The following is a 17231-nucleotide window of genomic DNA, read 5'->3' on the forward strand; positions in this document are numbered from 1 at the left end:
AACTCTTTTTGCTTAAGGGCCAAATGTGCAGCATGGAGTGCCTCACAAAAATATTTAAAGCCTCAAACCTTTGAAAAAACCTTCAACACTTAAAAAGCAAGTCTCAGATGTTTTTAATAGCTCCACATTAAGGCTAATCTTCTCAGGTTTTTTCAATTAGAAGAACTAAAGAAAAAGTTTGGTAGCTTGCAATTAAGATAGCATGGCTACTATCTAAAAGGTTCCTGCTAGATGGTAAAAAAGATCTACAGTTTGCTCTTATACCAATTGGAATTTTATTTATTTTTTTATTTATTTATTTAACCTTTATTTAACTAGGAAGTCCCTTGAGATTGAAATCTCTTTTTCGAGGGAGACCTGGCCAAGACGGCACACCAGTTAAAATACAAACAGAAATACAACATAGACAAAATCTCACATAGAGGAAAAGACAGGTCACATAGGGCAGTTACATTTTTGAATTACATGACATTTTAACATGGCCTTAAATTCATTCAATGGGACTAGATCATTTAAATGGAGCAAGTTTTGCAAATTATTCCAGAACCATGGAGCAAAGTAAGAGAAGGATTTCTTCCCCAGCTCAGTAAAAACCATTGGAACCTGGTAAGAGCGCCACCTGGTGGAACGGAGATGAAGATGGCTGGAATTTAGCTTGAGGAGATTACATAAATATGCTGGCAGTTTACCCAACATGGCCTTGTATAGAAAAATATACGAATTAAGTTGTCTACGTAGACTTAGTGACGGCCAGCCTACCAGTTCATAAAGTATTTCATTTAACACCCTTAGAAGTGCCAAAACAGAGGGAAATAAAGTTTATTTGTCCAAAAACATTAAAAGCTATCTACACCTAGGGTTGCCAACCGTCCCTTGAAAAAACAGAATTATTCTGTATTTAGAAATAAAAGTACCTGTCCAGTATTTAGTGGAAAAGGAACTAACTTTGTCCCGCATTACTGCGAGAGCAAAAAAACTGTCAGTAAAAAACTAATGGAGAACAAGTGCTCGTTAGCTACAAAACTTACGGTAAACTCGTTCCTGCACCCTGTCCTGCACTGTGACCAATGAACTGACAACATATATGTAACGATCAAGAATAAGCTCATCCCATTGGTTGATAGCGGGAGACAACAGGGCAGTGGGATGAACAGAGTAATTTAAATGCTGACGCTGCTTTTGGGGGCAGACAAATCCTCACTCCTGAGAAGAAATATGAGCGGAAAAACTAGGCTATCGCCACATAAAGTTGCATTGAGCTAATGATTTTTGATTTTTTTTTTCTGTTTTGCAACTGTAGCCTACAGTCATTGCATTCAATGCACAAATATGTTTACAAGTTTGCACAAGTTTGCTGTTGGACCAAAAATGTGCACTATTTATTTATTTATTTATTGTTTTATATACATTTTTACAGTTTGAAGTTAAGCAGAACAGGCTTATGTTTTAGATACTTATTGTATTCAGCAAAGTTTGTTATTTTGTCATCAAGTAAATTGCTCATGTCACTCACAAATATGCATTAAAATTAATGCAGATTTCAGTCAAATAGTTAAAAAAATCTTTTCACACACAAAGTGAGGTAAAAAAATAAATAAAAAATCCCCACGCCAGGAGGGGTAAAAACAATCGGGTCAGCTTGCATGCACATGGTGTCCCTTTTTTTTTTCCAGGGAGTTGGCAACCCTATCTACACCCCTGCTGCTCTTTATAGGATTTTAAATGCCAAACAGCAGTCGGATACTGCTATAGACATTTTCTGTTCATAAGGCATGGTGGGAACATGCCTTATGAATCATACAGGTTTGTGTTCCCACATCGAAAGAGAAAATGAATCGCTAATCTCCTTCTAGAGGCAACTGTTGCCGTCTTTTAATCTGGGTGAAATTCAAAGGTAATTTTCTCAGTTTCCTTGTTTAGAATAGTTTTCAGGAAACAGCCTTCATTTGAAAAAATATATATGAATACGCCTACACTTGAAGGTCTGTGCTTAAATATCACAGATACAATTCCTCATGGCAACTGTAAAGCACAGCAGTGGAGGGTTGAGGATCTGGGGTTGTTATAAAATCAAAGGACTGGGAGTTTATTTTTCAATTATACCGGTAAGCTAAACTCCATTTTATGTGTCTATCCATCTAAAATATAATAAAGCATGTCTGATATTTTGTCAAGCTCTAAGACGATGATCACAACCACTACAGAAGGTTATAGAACAGGAAGTAATCAAAGTGTTGCAATGGTCCAGTATAAGTCCAGGTTTCAGTCTGATTGTAATTCTGTGTGGGACCTAAGGAGAACGCAGAAGAAATTAGTGTCTATAGGAAACTGAGGCAATATTGTCCTCCTCCACAATACTGCTAAAAAGGATTCTTTAGGGTTTACTAAGTCACTCCATAACTTTATAATGCAAGGTAATAGTATTTCAGTAGCATCCTCTGCAAACTTCTTTATACAAAAAGATAAAAAAAAATGTTTTTCTCTTTCTTTTCCTCTTAGAAATTGACAGGAAGACACTGCCACTACCCAGTGGGTCCACTGGGAATCCATGTTTGAAGCAATGCTTTCCTTTTCTTTATTTATTGAGTGGAAGCAATATGCCGCTGCTCTTTTCTAACCACCCAGTGAACCCGGCTCAGTTTAACCTTCATTGCCGAGTTCAATAAACCACGATCAGCAGTCATAAAAAGTGCATCCGACAATCATCCGCTTTGCTTTGCTGTCTAAGAACACAGATGCCCGAGTCGGCACAGAAGCTAATGGGCTGATATTTAACCTTTAAAGTGATAATTGTTGCAGATTAGAGGCCCACTCACTGCTCTGGTCTATGCATGCTGTTTGAAACCCAGCAGCGGTGTGCCACAGTTAACTAACTCATTTTTTCCCTCTCTCTGTTTAACACTCATCCTCTGCATCGCTCCATTCGCTCTCTCCACCCCCTCTGCCTTTGAGCTTGCTCTCCCCAAGGCATCCCTCCTTCATTTTGCATCCCTTTGTCCCCATCTGTCTTTCCGTTGCCTCTCCATCAGCGTAGATGCTCGCTGTTGTTTAATCTCCTGCCTTGAATATTTTTTTGTTTGTCTTTTTCTGTCCTAGTGGTCCCATGGATTCTACCTCACTCACAACCAGGGCCAGAATGGCTTTGAGTTTTTCTTCAAGACCAAAGAGCTGAAAAAGAAGTGGCTGGAGCAGTTCGGCATGGCCATGTGAGTGTGTTTTCTATCTGCCGGTCTGCCTGGGACAGCACAAGGGCAGCAATGTGATCATCTCAGCTGCATTTGGTCCCACTGTTAATGCACAACACGTTGCTCATCTTGTTATTCTTGTCTGTTGTGATTCAACGATGACAGAAATGAAAGTGACACAAAGGGGTGTCGCCCTCTCCAAACATTGTATTCAGATAGATGAATCTTTTTCTGCATGTGGTCGAACTGCATCAACCAGTCCTAGTCCTGGACCGGATCCAAACCTGCAGGAGTGACTGATAAGCTGTATCTCCAATGAAACATTAATCCACGCTCCAGATGCAGAGCCAGGACGGACACAGTGAACCTCATTGTTCCTTTTTCACAAAATCAAAGATGAGAAGATGCCATAAGGTCATATGCGACAAACTTAGCAACATTAAATAATACAATGCTTCAACATTGACAAAATAAAATGATGTTTTTCTTTATATTATGGCATCAACTGACATGCAGAATAAGCAGTGAACACAACTTAACTCTGAAAACCACTACTAGCAGGCAACAGTTCTTTATTCTAGGAGCATAGATGCATTTTGCCGATAACTTTCCCACTATTACACCATCTGTTGTTGACAAGCACTGCCACCCCCACCCCCTCCACCACCACCAATTAATTTTGCCTTTATGGCAAAATGTACAGAAAAAAAAAGTAGGAGTATTATTTCTGCAGCCATGCCTGGATAAAAAGCATGTTAATACATTTTGGAATATTTTAGCTCTTCCTTCGTCTTCACACACTCTATACATTCAGTGTTACTGCGTTAGGCATAGATCTTAAAGCTCATTGTCTTCACTCTGTTTTGCTCTTTTCCTACATATTTACTATCTTTACAAATCCTGTTTAGGTATAGGAAGCTAAATCAATTCTATTCTGTTTATTTATATAGTGTCATTTCACTTCACTTGTCACCTTATGGCAGAAAATACAGTCGGATTTGTTTAAAGGAATAGTACACCCAAAACATGATTAGCCTTCATTTTCTACTCACCCCCATGCTGAACAACACTCTGGAGTACTTTTTTGATATCTCAAATGCATCTGGAGATCTGGGAGGCTTCTTGCTGTCTGCTGACATTCAAATAATGGAGGTCTATGGCGCCCAAGGCAGAAAGGTCCATAAAAGTCCACAAAAACGTGTCAATATTCCTCCATACTGCTCGTCCAATGTATTCCAAGTGTCCTGAGTGGGTAGCGTCCATAATTTACTCGAAACAAAGTCATTTAGAATGTTTTTAGAGCATAAACAGTAGTGTATAGGATTTCCTAAAAGCGCGTTCACGAGAGAAACCGCGGCAGACCAAACCAGATGAAAGTGCGCATTCAGCGTCTGCTCTGCCGATAATGCAAGCGTAGAAGAAGAAATGTGCTGTTTACCTGTGCAAAGAAAGAAACAGTGAAAGAAAAATGTCTGAGGACTTCAGTGTTGAGGAAGAGCATGAGTTCTTTGCCGACATAACATAGAAAAAGACGTGTTTTCTCAGCTGCTCCCTTTAACTTTTCAAATATCTTAGTGCTGTCTGAAATAGGCTTGTGCAAGACATATTAATGCTGGAGCAAAATTAGATGTTTCACTCATTTTCTGAATAAATAAAAAAAAAATACAGAAAAAGAAATTAAACTATAAAATAGGAAGAAAAAACACAAACCTTGATATATACTAACAGTCACTGATGACTGAGATACCTGTATTTGATTATTTGGTCTTACCCACTGCTTTTGTCAGCGGCAGCTTCCGCATTATCAAACAGGCCTTCTAGCTTTTAAAATAGGAGTAGCAAAAACAATTTAGTCGAATAATATTTGAAAGCCCTGAGAAAAGCAACAATCTTGTAGTGGAATTGATGATGAAGAAGCTGAACTGTTGATGTGAGGCTAAGAAAACAGGTATATGATTTCTGCACCTTCTGAAGCCAAATTATCCAATGATGAGAATTGAGAGTTTTTCCCAAAAAAACTAAATTTTTTCTCTTGCGTTTTTTCCCCAAACCACTCGCTGTTTACAGCATTTAGTGACATAATGCGTACTTTGCAAGTGACTGAAATTGAAATCCCAAGCAGATGAACTCTTCCTCCTTAGAGTAGAATAATTTGGTTCAGACAGCAGGGAGGTCTACAATATGGCCTGCATAAGAGAAAGACAAGAAGACATTTTACCTCTAATAATGTAAAAAGAAAAGCTAAAAAAAAACAAAGCTTCATAAAATACAAACTTAATTTAAAAGATTCTGTAATGGCCAATTCAAACTTGATCAATATAACAGAGTACAGATGATGTAATGATGTGTGGACTCTATAAAACCGTCTTCATTTAATTATAAGCTCTGAACCATAACCTCAGTCCTTTTCTGTTGTTTGCAAATCTTTTTCCAGCAATTACCTCTAAATGCTTATATAACTGAATGTTGGGAAGAAATCTTGATTAGCTGACTCTCTGAACAGGGCAGGGTTCTGTTTGAGATAAAAGTGAGAGCTGGAAATCACTCACCTGAGTTTAGCAGTTGATTTACTAATTAGGTTTGAGGACAGGATCCCCACATCCGACCTTCTCTCCATCCCTGACTTGTATAAATGTTGTTGAAACGGATGACTACCATGTGATTGATGGAGAACCAAAGTCAAATTCATTGCTTGTGAAAACAAATATGGTTGGAATTGATTCAGATTTTAACTGTAGTACTTCTATCTACAGTATCAGCAACACAAACTGATAATTTCTCTTCATTTTATTTGTTAAAACTCTCATAAAACATGCTTACATGTATTTACTACGTACTGTATGCATGGCACTGGCTTTATGAGACGCTAACCATTAGAATTGCTAATATAGACATGGTAACCTACTATCCGCCTTCAGTATGTTTTAGAAGCACAGCAACGACACTGAACACTGAACACAGGGATGATTGGCGACGTCCAACCCTCCCAGTTGGAATCCTGCTTCAGGAGGCGTTTTGTTGTCAAAAATGCTTTACAGAAAAATACCTTTTGTATTTATATAGCCCTTAAAAGAAAGTTTGACTCACAGCACTAAGCAGATTGAAACAGTTTATACAGACTCTGAAATTATTAACTTTATTGATCTCACATTGGAGAAATTTACCTCCGCATTTAACCCATCCCCTTGGGGAGCAGTGGGCTGCCCTTCAGGGGCATGCAGGGAGCAGCGTGGGGTTAAGGGTCTTGCTCAAAGACCCAGAGTGGCAGTCTGTGGGAGTGGGGCTCGAACTCAGAACCTCAGGATTCCAAGCTCTATGCCCTAACTGCTAGTCCGGTTCTTTAAGCAATTAATTTAACTGCTTCATCTTGTAACATATAAGCACAATAAATGCAGTTGAATCAACATGATTAAGTTACTTGTTACTAATTGAAGCAATTCATTTAAGTTGGGGCTGCATTTTCTTTTTAGAGTGTAGTTCTAGAGATTCTAGTGTGTTTTTTTTTATGAAAGAATGCCTTTTTTTCTGTTCATTCCTCTTACACCTGAACACTCCCAACTCTGACCTCTTTTACTAAAAATCTTAAAGCGTGGCTATTGGAAGAACATACTGTTGCCACAAGCTTGCCTAAAACTTGTATGTTTGTCTAATGCTAGCAAACTGTTGGGGTTCTATCCATCATTTCTAATGAGAATATGCATAAACATTACTGATTTGTTATCACTTGGTTCTATTCCCAAACTCATAAAAATAAATCACTGGATTAACTCAATTTAATTTCCATCCAATACATGTTTGTTATCTAAAGTAAATCCACATTTATCTGTATGGTGCAATTTTGTTGAGCGTGTAAAACACTAATTGTACAGATTCTTCCAGATTCCAGGAAAGTGGCTGCACACATGTAAATATCAGATTATATCTGGATACCGCGAACGCAGAAACTAAAGAGGAACACTTGTTTGTAAAAATCCAGGATTTATTTTTGTTTTTATCCTCCCAGCACTCTCCCCTCAACACACAAACACATACCCATGCATGCTTCGATTTTCCCAGGGGCAGAGGAAGCCTCTTGTGTTAATTCTGGGTGCAGACCTCACTGTCTGCTCACAATCCTCTCCTTCCCACTTCAAAGAAGCGTATCGGTGGAGATGCTGCTTCAGCCGCGGAAGAGTTTGTCTGCCGCAATTAGAAGTATGAGAAAAAAAGTGTTGCTCTTTGCTTTTATATTTGACGTCTTTATCCAGCAGTCTGACAGCTTGAGCACTGAAACAAACTGACTTTATAAGCACAAAGTCATTTTTGTTAAAGAAATAACATTTAATGTGAGTTCTCTGAAAGCAGACTAGTGTTATTAGGGCTTTAATGTTTATATCTTGCTCTCTTTTCTTAGATCAAACATTCGTCCTGAGAATGCAACCAACAATTTCCACGAGTTCCGGATGCACACCTTTGAAAAAATCACCTCTTGCAACTCTTGCCACATGCTGCTCAGGTAAGAGACCCGACCTTCTTCGTGCACATACTTGTTAAAGATGTAGTCAGAACAGCCAAACACGGCGTCAAACTGAAAGGGGCTTTGAAGCGCTGTCGCGACTCCTTTAAAAGGCCTCAGCTCTCCCCGTTCCTCTCCAGTGTACCCCAACAATCCATTCACCACTTTCTCCTTTTCTCCCCGTCTTCCCCGGCTTCACTCGTACAAAACTCCTTTTGAGTTTGCTGAATGGTATCGGCAACCCAAAGGACTGCGACTCATGGTCTCTCCCCGCAGCGGGAACGACTGAGTGGTTTCACCTACAGAAGATGGAGAGAAAGAAAAATGTCTGTCACACTCCGTCACTTCTTCCAAGGCGATGGATGGGAAATGGGGACGAGATTATTGCTCTGTGACACAGAGCCAGGCGAGAAAAAGAGGCTGTTTGCTTTTATTCACATTGTGCTTGTAGCTTTTTTTTTTTATATTACTTGGTGAAAAAAAATTTGAAATAGTTGAATGGATTAGTTTTAAATTCTCAGTAAAATGGTCAGGTCACGAATGCTTTTTTGCATTTAAATGACGCCATCAGCAATTATGTTTTCCTCAAGAAAGGTAACATGACGTTAAACTCTCTGACATATATGCAAAAAACTGTGTAGGGATGATAATTACAGCTGAATATCAGACACATGGTGGCAACACCCATCATGCTGTGGGGATTATTTTGATCAGCATGTGAAGAAGAGCTGGTCAGATATTAGGCTTTAAAAGACATTAAATTATTGCAGAGTATTGTTCTCAAAATTTGCAATTGGAGCCAAAAAAAGAGGGTTTGGATCAATGCATATTCATTTGCTTAAAATTTGAAGCAAAAAATACCATTACATGACAAAATTTTAATTAAAAAGTAAACATTTGCAGCAAATCAGAGACTGAAATGTGCAGACTACTGCAAACGTCAATTTTTTAGTGTATTCTTGTATTTATTTTTTAAACAAAATTGTATTTTTCCTTCCACTTACCAATAATGCACGGCTATATAGTCGGTCTTCCTCACAAAATCCTAATAAATACAAAGTTTCATTGCAAACTCTTTTGCAAAGCACAGTGCATAAGTAGTTTCGCCTCAGGTGTTTTACCAATGTGTTTCTCTGACTTCCTTATTCACATCACAAACTTTAAAGTTATTGCTTTGACAGCTAACGTAATATTTCCTCACCTCTTCAGATTGAGCCTCTCTTAAAGTTGTTTTAGAGCCTCCCCCCCCAGGAAAGTTCTGCATCACACTTTTGTTCTTACTGTATGTGTTGTATAGAAAGTTAGGATGGTTCAAAGATAATTCCTTGATGGAATAGGCATTGCTGCTTTGTGCACTAAAATAAAAGTTAATATATTAACTTTGATCGTATTCTATTGGAGAAATTTAGTTTTGATAAATTAATTATCCTCTAAGCTGCTCTTAAGAGGTGGAGGATACATTGGAGAGGAATGTATGAGAGCATCAGCTTGAATATACAAAATCTAATTCCATATTTAGGAAATATACATGTCAGGCAAGCTTTGCCACTAGTGACGGAGGTAGTGCTAGGGGTAGAGTGGGTGGGAAGTTGTTAAAGTACCACTGAAATATTTGTAATCGTTAAACAGTATTTCTGCTAAGTAAACAAAAACTACCTTGGCAAGTAGATCCAACTAACTACAGCTTTAAAAAAATTCCTCCACAAAAGTCAATCTGACCAAACAGGCCTTAAACAAATCCAGCTACAGGCAAGAAAGTCCCACATAGACATTAATGTCAGGCCTACTTTAAGGAAAGAAAGAGGACAATAGTTAACCACAGAGAGCAAAAAGAACAAAGGTAAAATAGCTGAAGGTCTAGGTGAAGTAGGTAAAGTAATGTAGTCGCTGGGTCCTCCAGCACTCCAGGGCTACAGCAGCTAGATAGCCAAAGCCACTTTAACTATACGCTTCCTAGAAAGGATCATGGGCAGGAAACCTGTCCAGCAGACAAAATGATATGATTTTTTTGATCACGTTCATTGAGCAGAATTCTAAATCACTGTGCCCACAATTTCCAGAAAGCTTCTGAGCTATTCCCATGGACCTTGTTTATAACATATTTGTAGCCTCGTTTTTAAAACATAACTAAATATGTATTGACAGAACTTTTTTTCACTGTGGCCATAGACAGGGATTAATTAAGGTCAGAGGCAACGAAAGACTTCGATTTAAAATATAAGCAGTGTTTTTTATTGCTTACTTTATGTTAGTTAATTTTTGAGACATTCAATAGATAATTACGGAGTAGAATTGGCTTTTTTTTTGCAGTTTATTAAGAAGAATTGATGCAAACAAAAACAATGTTGATCTTGTTTTACCCCAAAATATTGGAAAAGGTTCTAGAGTTTTTGTGTAATTTGATCCCAGTATAAAGATGCTACCTCTTAAAGAAGTGTTTGAGCATGCAACAATAGTAGGAGCTTTGCACATCTCACAGAACAATGGATTTTATGGAAAAACTGAAAAGGTATGAAACAACTGCAAACCACGCATTAATTTGAGAAGACGCAAAGAGATTTCCTATGACTCTGGAGGAGTTGCAGTGATCTATACCTCAGGTGGGAGGTTCTGTTAACACAATTATTATGAATAAACTCCATCTTTTATGCAAGAAGTTAAAAAAATAAGAAGGTAGTCGTCCTGTTTACAGTTTGCCTCAAGTTTGTAGACGACACAAGAAAACAAAAATGGAACAACTTACTATCATTTAACTTTACATTGAAAACACCAGTAGTTTTATAGAGACTTAAACTGATCAAACAGTTATGAGATTTGTATCTGTAAAATGCTTTTTCTTCGTCTTTTCACCTCAAATTCTGGTTGTTCAAATAAATCTGGTTGTTTCAAAAGTGTTGATGCGGTATGCACATTTTTTTGTACGGGACTGAAATGCATATAAAACTTTTGAGATTTTAAGCCTCCTCCAGAGGAAATCCATCTCAATCGCAGTCCAAAATGTCAAAGTCATGGTGGCACAAGATGGAGCTGTGCTACAAGCTTAAATGTCACGTTGTACCGCAGCCCTCCTAGTGTGGCAAATTGAGCACAATACTGCATCTCTAAACAAGATGAATGAAGTTTTCAGGCTGTTTCACAACCCGTCTGCTTAAACTAGATAGAAAATACAGCACAGCTCTAAATCTTACACCTGCCCTCTTATCTAAGTGTTGCTGGAGCTGTTTTCTCTTCATCTTGTTGCTTCGGTCTCTGCAGGGGGATCTTTTACCAGGGCTACCTTTGCTCCAAGTGTGGGCTAGGCGCCCATAAAGAATGCCTCGGACGCTTTGGCACCTGTGGAAAAACAGGTAAGTCTGCTCACATCCCTTCTTACTGGACAAGACGTTTCTGAAGAGGCCTTAAATTAAATTTTATCACCTAAAGTGCGCTTTTATTGCAGAGCATGAGGGCGATAATACTTGCCTCGTAAAACTGTGTTGTAAAGATAAAAAAGGGGGTTGTTCTAACAAGATAAGATCCTGAAGCATGACCTTCTTTTCTTATAATGAAGGTCATCCAAACATTGGATCTGTATTTGGCATGCAACATACATATATTTATGCTGTAGCTTCGCTGCCTCCACTGCTTTTTTTTCCTTTTAAAGGAAATGTCACCATGTGTCAATGCATATCTCTCAATGCATAACAGTACTTTTACAAAGGAGTTTTTCTGAAACTTTTTATTGTGTCCCTGCGTATCTGTCATTCAGCGCTGTCTGCAGGCACAATGACAGCTTTGAGAGTGGAGGAGGAGGAAAAACCTCAGACTAAAAACGAGAAAAGAAAACAGGCCTACAGAAACCAGCTTAGCATGTCCGTCCAGTGTGTTTATGTGAAGCAGCAAGCCTGTGAGAGAGAGAGCGTGAAGAGCGGAGAAAACCAAAACTTTGTTTTTCTTTTGAGCCCCTTTAAGAGAACGATTGTGATTTTAAAACGAGATGCTTTTGACACTTGGGCTGAAATCTCACCGCCAGCGTACAAGCAATATAGCTCATCGCACTTTTATCACCACATGTTTGCATTCCCCGTGGCAAGCTGCCAGCTCCTGTTTGACGCCGCATTCGTTACGGCACTATCAGGTTTCAGAGGCAATAATGCCACCGCCAAGCCCACCTGGGCACCGCGTTTGCCAGAGGAGATTGGGGCGACGCCTGCAGTTGGAGGGTGCCGAGATGTAATGCCTCAGATGCTTGTTTGAATTTGCCCTCTCATTACTCCAAATGTACTTTTGGGGGGGCAGGCGGTTGCAGATGAAAAATCTGATCTGGTGTAAGCATTTTAGTAGGTTTAAAACTCTTGGTGTATCTGCAATTCCTCATAAAAGTATTCAAACTCCTTAAACTTTCAACAATGACTCAAATACCCCTACACAACATCAAGCACCCAAAGTCACCCAATTGGTAAGTCCTATTCCACCTTTGACTAGGTTAATCTCAGTAATAATCAAGCTCTCCTGTGAAGGCCTCATATGTTAGAAAATAGTTCAACCTTTGCATAAATCACACAAAACATTGTTTGATCTATGATCTAAAACACCGTAGAAACCACTAGTTCTATTTTTTTTTTAGGTTTGCATTAAAACGGGACACAGCAAACATGAAAGAAAAATATCCTGGTCAGACAAGATCAAAATGTAACTCATTATCCGACGTACAATACGCTTTGTGTGGAGGCAAACACAGAGAACAAAGCATTTCCATGCATTAGAGTGGCCCAGTCAAAGTACACATCAATGTTTGATTTAAGATCTGTGGCAAATGTTAAAAACTGCTTACAGATGCTTTTATCTTGTTTGTCTGTCACATAAAAAAAACAAATAATATTCACCTAAGTAATGAGGCTGTAACATGAAAAAAAAAATGTAAAGAACTCCAAGGGGTATGCATGCATTTACAAAGCAATTTATCTACCTTGTCGTAAAATTGCTCAGCTCTTGCTCTATTTGTTGCCTTGTGCTGTTTGCCCTCCAGATTATTTCATTATAAACGTCATAAGATGAGCAAAACAGATACTTAGACAAGCATGGATAGCTACATATTTAATGAAAGCATAATAAAGAGCGGACAGCGGGGCATCACTTCATGCAGAAATAGACAATGAGCATCAAATTAAAAGCTTGCGTGCTTGTTTGTTTGTTTGTGTGTGACTGAACGATAAGGTTTGTTTACCTGCGTTTATCTCGCTTATTATCTCCAGCACTGCTTGTCTGCTCAGCAGGTCAAAGGTTCAGCTTAGGGAACAATAGGCCTGCTGAGGGAGGCGTGGGTGCATGCTGGTACTAAAAGTAGCGCACAGATTTGTGGCAGTCTGCCAACTGGCGTGTGTCTGCTGCATAGGTATGTGTGTGTGTTTACGTAATTGTTCTGTCTGCTCAGGTGTGTTTCTGTGTGTGTGTGTGTGCCTAGCAGTTGTGTGTGTCTTGGGAGGAGGAGGAGGAAGGTTGTAATCCGTCCCTAAGGGAGCCAATGAAAGAAAGCGCTGGAGCAAAAACCGCAGGTCTGCTCCCCGCACCTCTCTCCGCATCCCCCGCCTTGTTACCTCCTCTATCCCGGCTGTCAGGTAGTGGCAGCGCAGCAAAACAAAGCGAAGCGTGGTCAGACGCGAGCGTCCGCCTTTTCCACTAATGAGGGAGTGTTGCCTTGTACCGATGAGTGTGTGCAAGTGTTTGCGTGCACCCACTAACCCGTCATTCACCATGCCTGTTCTCAAACTTCTTTCAGATCCCGGCTCCGTCAGAACTCAGGTGAGCTCGGTGTGTGTGTGTGTGTGTGTGTGTGTGTGTGTTGGTGCCGATGTGTGTCTGTGTGTTTCTGCAAAGCTTTGCTGCACTTTGAAGGCTGCTCTCCTCTGCAGCTATTTGCCAAGGAGACTCCAATTGACTTCAGTTACTGCAGCAATAACTGATGCCAGAAAATTGAGTGTTTTCAGTAGATTTAACCTGACTCGCTGCTTGTGAAACTGCTGTATGTTTTTACTTTACAATGGTTTCAACTTGCTCTGTGCTGCAAATAAGACTCAGCTTTCCTGCTGTCAGCTTCTGCACTAATGAGAGGTGTTTGATTCTCACTTTAACTGCTATGAAACTGGAAAGACTGTGCACACAAGAAGCATGCAAAAAGTGTGAACTTTATTGTTGTTGGTAGGGTAAATAAAGATGCTTTGCTCTCTGCAACTCTTTTCTGCAGCCGTTCACATTGCAGAATTGCTACATTGGCCTCTGGGTAAGAGCAGGCCGGCTTTAAATGTTCATAACGTATTCAACATATAAACCCAGCTTAAAACTCTGCTTCTACTATTGTGTTTTATATTTTTGCAATCAGAATAAGCCATCTTTGTTCTTAGCATGTTTTTGTTTTTTCTGTTTTCACAGGGCAGACATCGAGATCCAGGTGAGCAAATTAAAACGACTTATCCTCCAATTGTGCACTGTACATTCCCTCCCTTACTGGTTATATTTAGAAGTACAGATTGTTCCCTATAAGACAAATGATTAGACATCAGCATGCATCAACTCTGCACTGTATAAGTGCTCATTAGTAGACAATGTAATAAACATGTTATCAGTAGCTGGGAATATGATACTTTTTTTATTTGATTAAAATAAATAAAAGAACCCGAATTACTGCATAAAAAAGTTATTTCAAATAAGCCAAGTTTAACAGCTACAGAGAAATTGGTGACTGATCTAAAACACAAAAATACATAAATATCATTTTCTTTTCAATCAGTGCACCAAGCTAACTGCTGCCGATTTAAATGACAAAAACACTCTTTAGTGTAGAGGCTGTTACAAAGTAAAGGTGATAACAAACAGACCCATTTCTAGTTGCAGTAAGTTGTAATTTACATGTAATTTTATCAGTTTATTAAAGCTGCAAGAGAGAGCATGACTTTGAACAGATAACAAGAAGGTTTAATATAGTTCAACAAAGTTGCTCTGTTTTATTAAAATGTCTTTGGACAGCCTGTCAAAAAATGAAGTGTTAAGGTAAGGATCTAAATAATTAACCTTGCTGATTAATGGACGCTTGCCCTGTTAATTACACTTTATACTATATGGTGCTGAACACAGTTTAACAGTTTAAAACTTCAAAACATCTTTCTCTTCGACAATGACTCCTCTCCAGGAGTGGTACATCGCCTCTTCTTTCAATTTTAAAAGGTTGCTAACAAATCACTACAAGAAAGCCTTAAATATCTGTATATTAATTTATTTCCTCAATTATATTTCTGTCCGGAAAATTAGATATTGCATATCACAGCTTTATAAAAAACAGATTAATAACGTGACTAGTGCATCTCTTCAAAAAGTTAAAAGTCAATGTTAAGAAATGCTACTTTAGATACTCAAAATTAATAAAATAATTCAGTTTAGAAAAGAGAAAAAATATCTCAATAAGATCAAATGCAGCGATCCTTACTTTTTTACTGTCTAGTGTCTCTTAAGACCTCTAACCACCCCTGCTGCTAGAGATGACCTGGTTCATAGTGGAAAGCAAATCTATCAGTGTCTTGCTAACATGTAGAATGGATCACATTTTTTAACTGTTCACTTTTAGGTCCCACTCTAGTTTTCATGAATCTCTCTGCTTAAAAAACATTACTAACATGAGCCATCACTGTGTGCATGGTGTGTTTGTGTGTGTGGCGGCTTCCACTCAAGGCTTTTAATCGCTTATAAACCGGTCTTGGGCACTCATTTTTTCCACTCCTCCATCCATTATGCTGCAGAAAATGATATCTGACTGAAGATGCATTAAAATCAATAGGCATTTGATTGCCCCTGCACCTCTGTGTTTTATGATATTCCGCCGCTTCTATCTTTGTCTATTTGGAAGGTGCACTAACATGTGGCTCGTCCTTGTGTGGATGGGAATGTAATTCATGCCCCCAAGACTCGATTTTCCACGGCCCTGTGTCTTTAGAAGTCCTATTCAGGCAGGATGGCACATGTCAGGCTGCCAGCCTCAGAGCCTTAGCTCTTGAACAGATGCTGAAAGAGAAGCAAAGCAGATATAGCTGTATTAGCTCACAGTACAATGCTGTTGACTTCTCCTTTATTTGCTTTCAGTTTTATGTTTTTCATCATCGCCTCGCTTGTTTTGTTTTTGTGTATTCTTTCTTTTTATGTATTTTGTCAGTGCCAAATTCTGTCTCTCCACCATATTAAGACAGAATTTATTGCATCGGGTATACGAGATATGCGGCTGGGATTTGCGTGTTCGGGATGAGTGGGAGTTTTGTAATGGCAAATTGTAGCTGTTTGGCTACATACAGTGGGGACTGGTTGGAAATGGACGGTTTCCTGCGTGATTCCTGTGTGATTCCCACGTGAATCACGTTGTATTTCCTGAGGCCAGTTTTTTTATTTCAAAAAGAACTGCAATGTACCCGGACAACCACCAGGTGGCGCTTGGGACCTCTGCCGTGCTGAGGGTGACGTTTGTGGGCCTGCAGTCAACTGAAAAGCAGGTTTATTGGGGATCTTGGTGTGATACTGTGCTATTTTATTTTGTTTTTGATTAAAATAAAGTTAATGAATTAATTTAACATAAGATTATGCAGTCAAGTGACTGCATAATCTTATTTTATGAAAATGGTTGCGTAGTTATAGATACACCTCCGATCTTATCTGAGAACTGTTATTTCTATTTATCTGCATCGCTATTATTTAATGAAAAATAAAATTAATTAAGTTGGAGCCGGGGATACGGACTGTAGCGCAACCAGAGAAAGGCGACAGAGACAGTGCTGCGGCTGGTGATGTTGAAATTAAAATCATATCCAAAGTTGATTCCTCATTAAGATAAGCCAAAGTTATTCAAAAGGGTATGTAAGAAAATATATTTTCTTTAGTTTTGTAAAATATAAGTGCCGGTGAAAGCTTTTTTTTTGTGTGTTACTTTCTTGCCGTGCAATACGTGACACCCCTCCCAGTCTGGTCAAGTAGCAGACTGGGAGGGCTGTCACGTGTTGCGAACTTATAGCGCAGTGGTTAAGCTGAGTGGTCTCCAGATCAACAGCTCGTGGGTTCAATCCCAACTGTGGCCGAGTTGCCTTAAATGTTTTTTTTATTTTTTATAAAGCATCTTAATGCACCTTTTCCCTCCCTGTTTGCACCTCCAGTAACTTCTATGCCAATATGTGACGAGTGAATTTCTCCGCTGTGAGATCAATAAAGCTCATCTAATCACATCTACTCCAATCTAAATAAATAAATAAATATACACATGTTCAATAAATAAATAAGCATTCAATTAATTACCCCCAATACAAGGTGAAATGATATGTTCTCATAATAAATCATTTATTTAAAAAATGCTGTTATGTTCCTTTTTTTTAAATTCCTTTTAAAATGCTTAACTATTTTTATTCTTTTATTTTCTTTCAAAAAATCACTAGATAACCACAAAAAAAAAAAAAAAAAATCTGTAAATGAATTGTCTTGACAAATAAAAACATTTTGAAGATATAAAAACTGTAAAATAATAGGAAATAAAATATGACTAGAAA

General features: G+C 38.6%; 1 protein-coding gene across 5 annotated transcripts in view; it reads left to right on the plus strand.

Moving 5' to 3' along the window:
- Positions 1-17231, plus strand: part of LOC119795991 (guanine nucleotide exchange factor VAV3) — a 142087-nt gene that overhangs the window by 96567 nt on the left and 28289 nt on the right. For 3 of the 5 annotated variants that reach the window (XM_038304272.1, XM_038304273.1, XM_038304276.1), the window contains exons 15-20: positions 3097-3206; positions 7579-7680; positions 10936-11027; positions 13439-13461; positions 13904-13939; positions 14089-14107. In XM_038304272.1, the coding sequence (XP_038160200.1) occupies positions 3097-3206; positions 7579-7680; positions 10936-11027; positions 13439-13461; positions 13904-13939; positions 14089-14107 (382 nt within the window). The remainder of the gene's footprint in view (positions 1-3096; positions 3207-7578; positions 7681-10935; positions 11028-13438; positions 13462-13903; positions 13940-14088; positions 14108-17231) is intronic. The other 2 variants (XM_038304274.1, XM_038304277.1) reach the window with 1 other exon arrangement.

This window comes from Cyprinodon tularosa, unplaced genomic scaffold (assembly GCF_016077235.1).
Source record: "Cyprinodon tularosa strain WSP-4 unplaced genomic scaffold, ASM1607723v1 ctg53, whole genome shotgun sequence".
Lineage (NCBI taxonomy): Eukaryota > Metazoa > Chordata > Actinopteri > Cyprinodontiformes > Cyprinodontidae > Cyprinodon > Cyprinodon tularosa.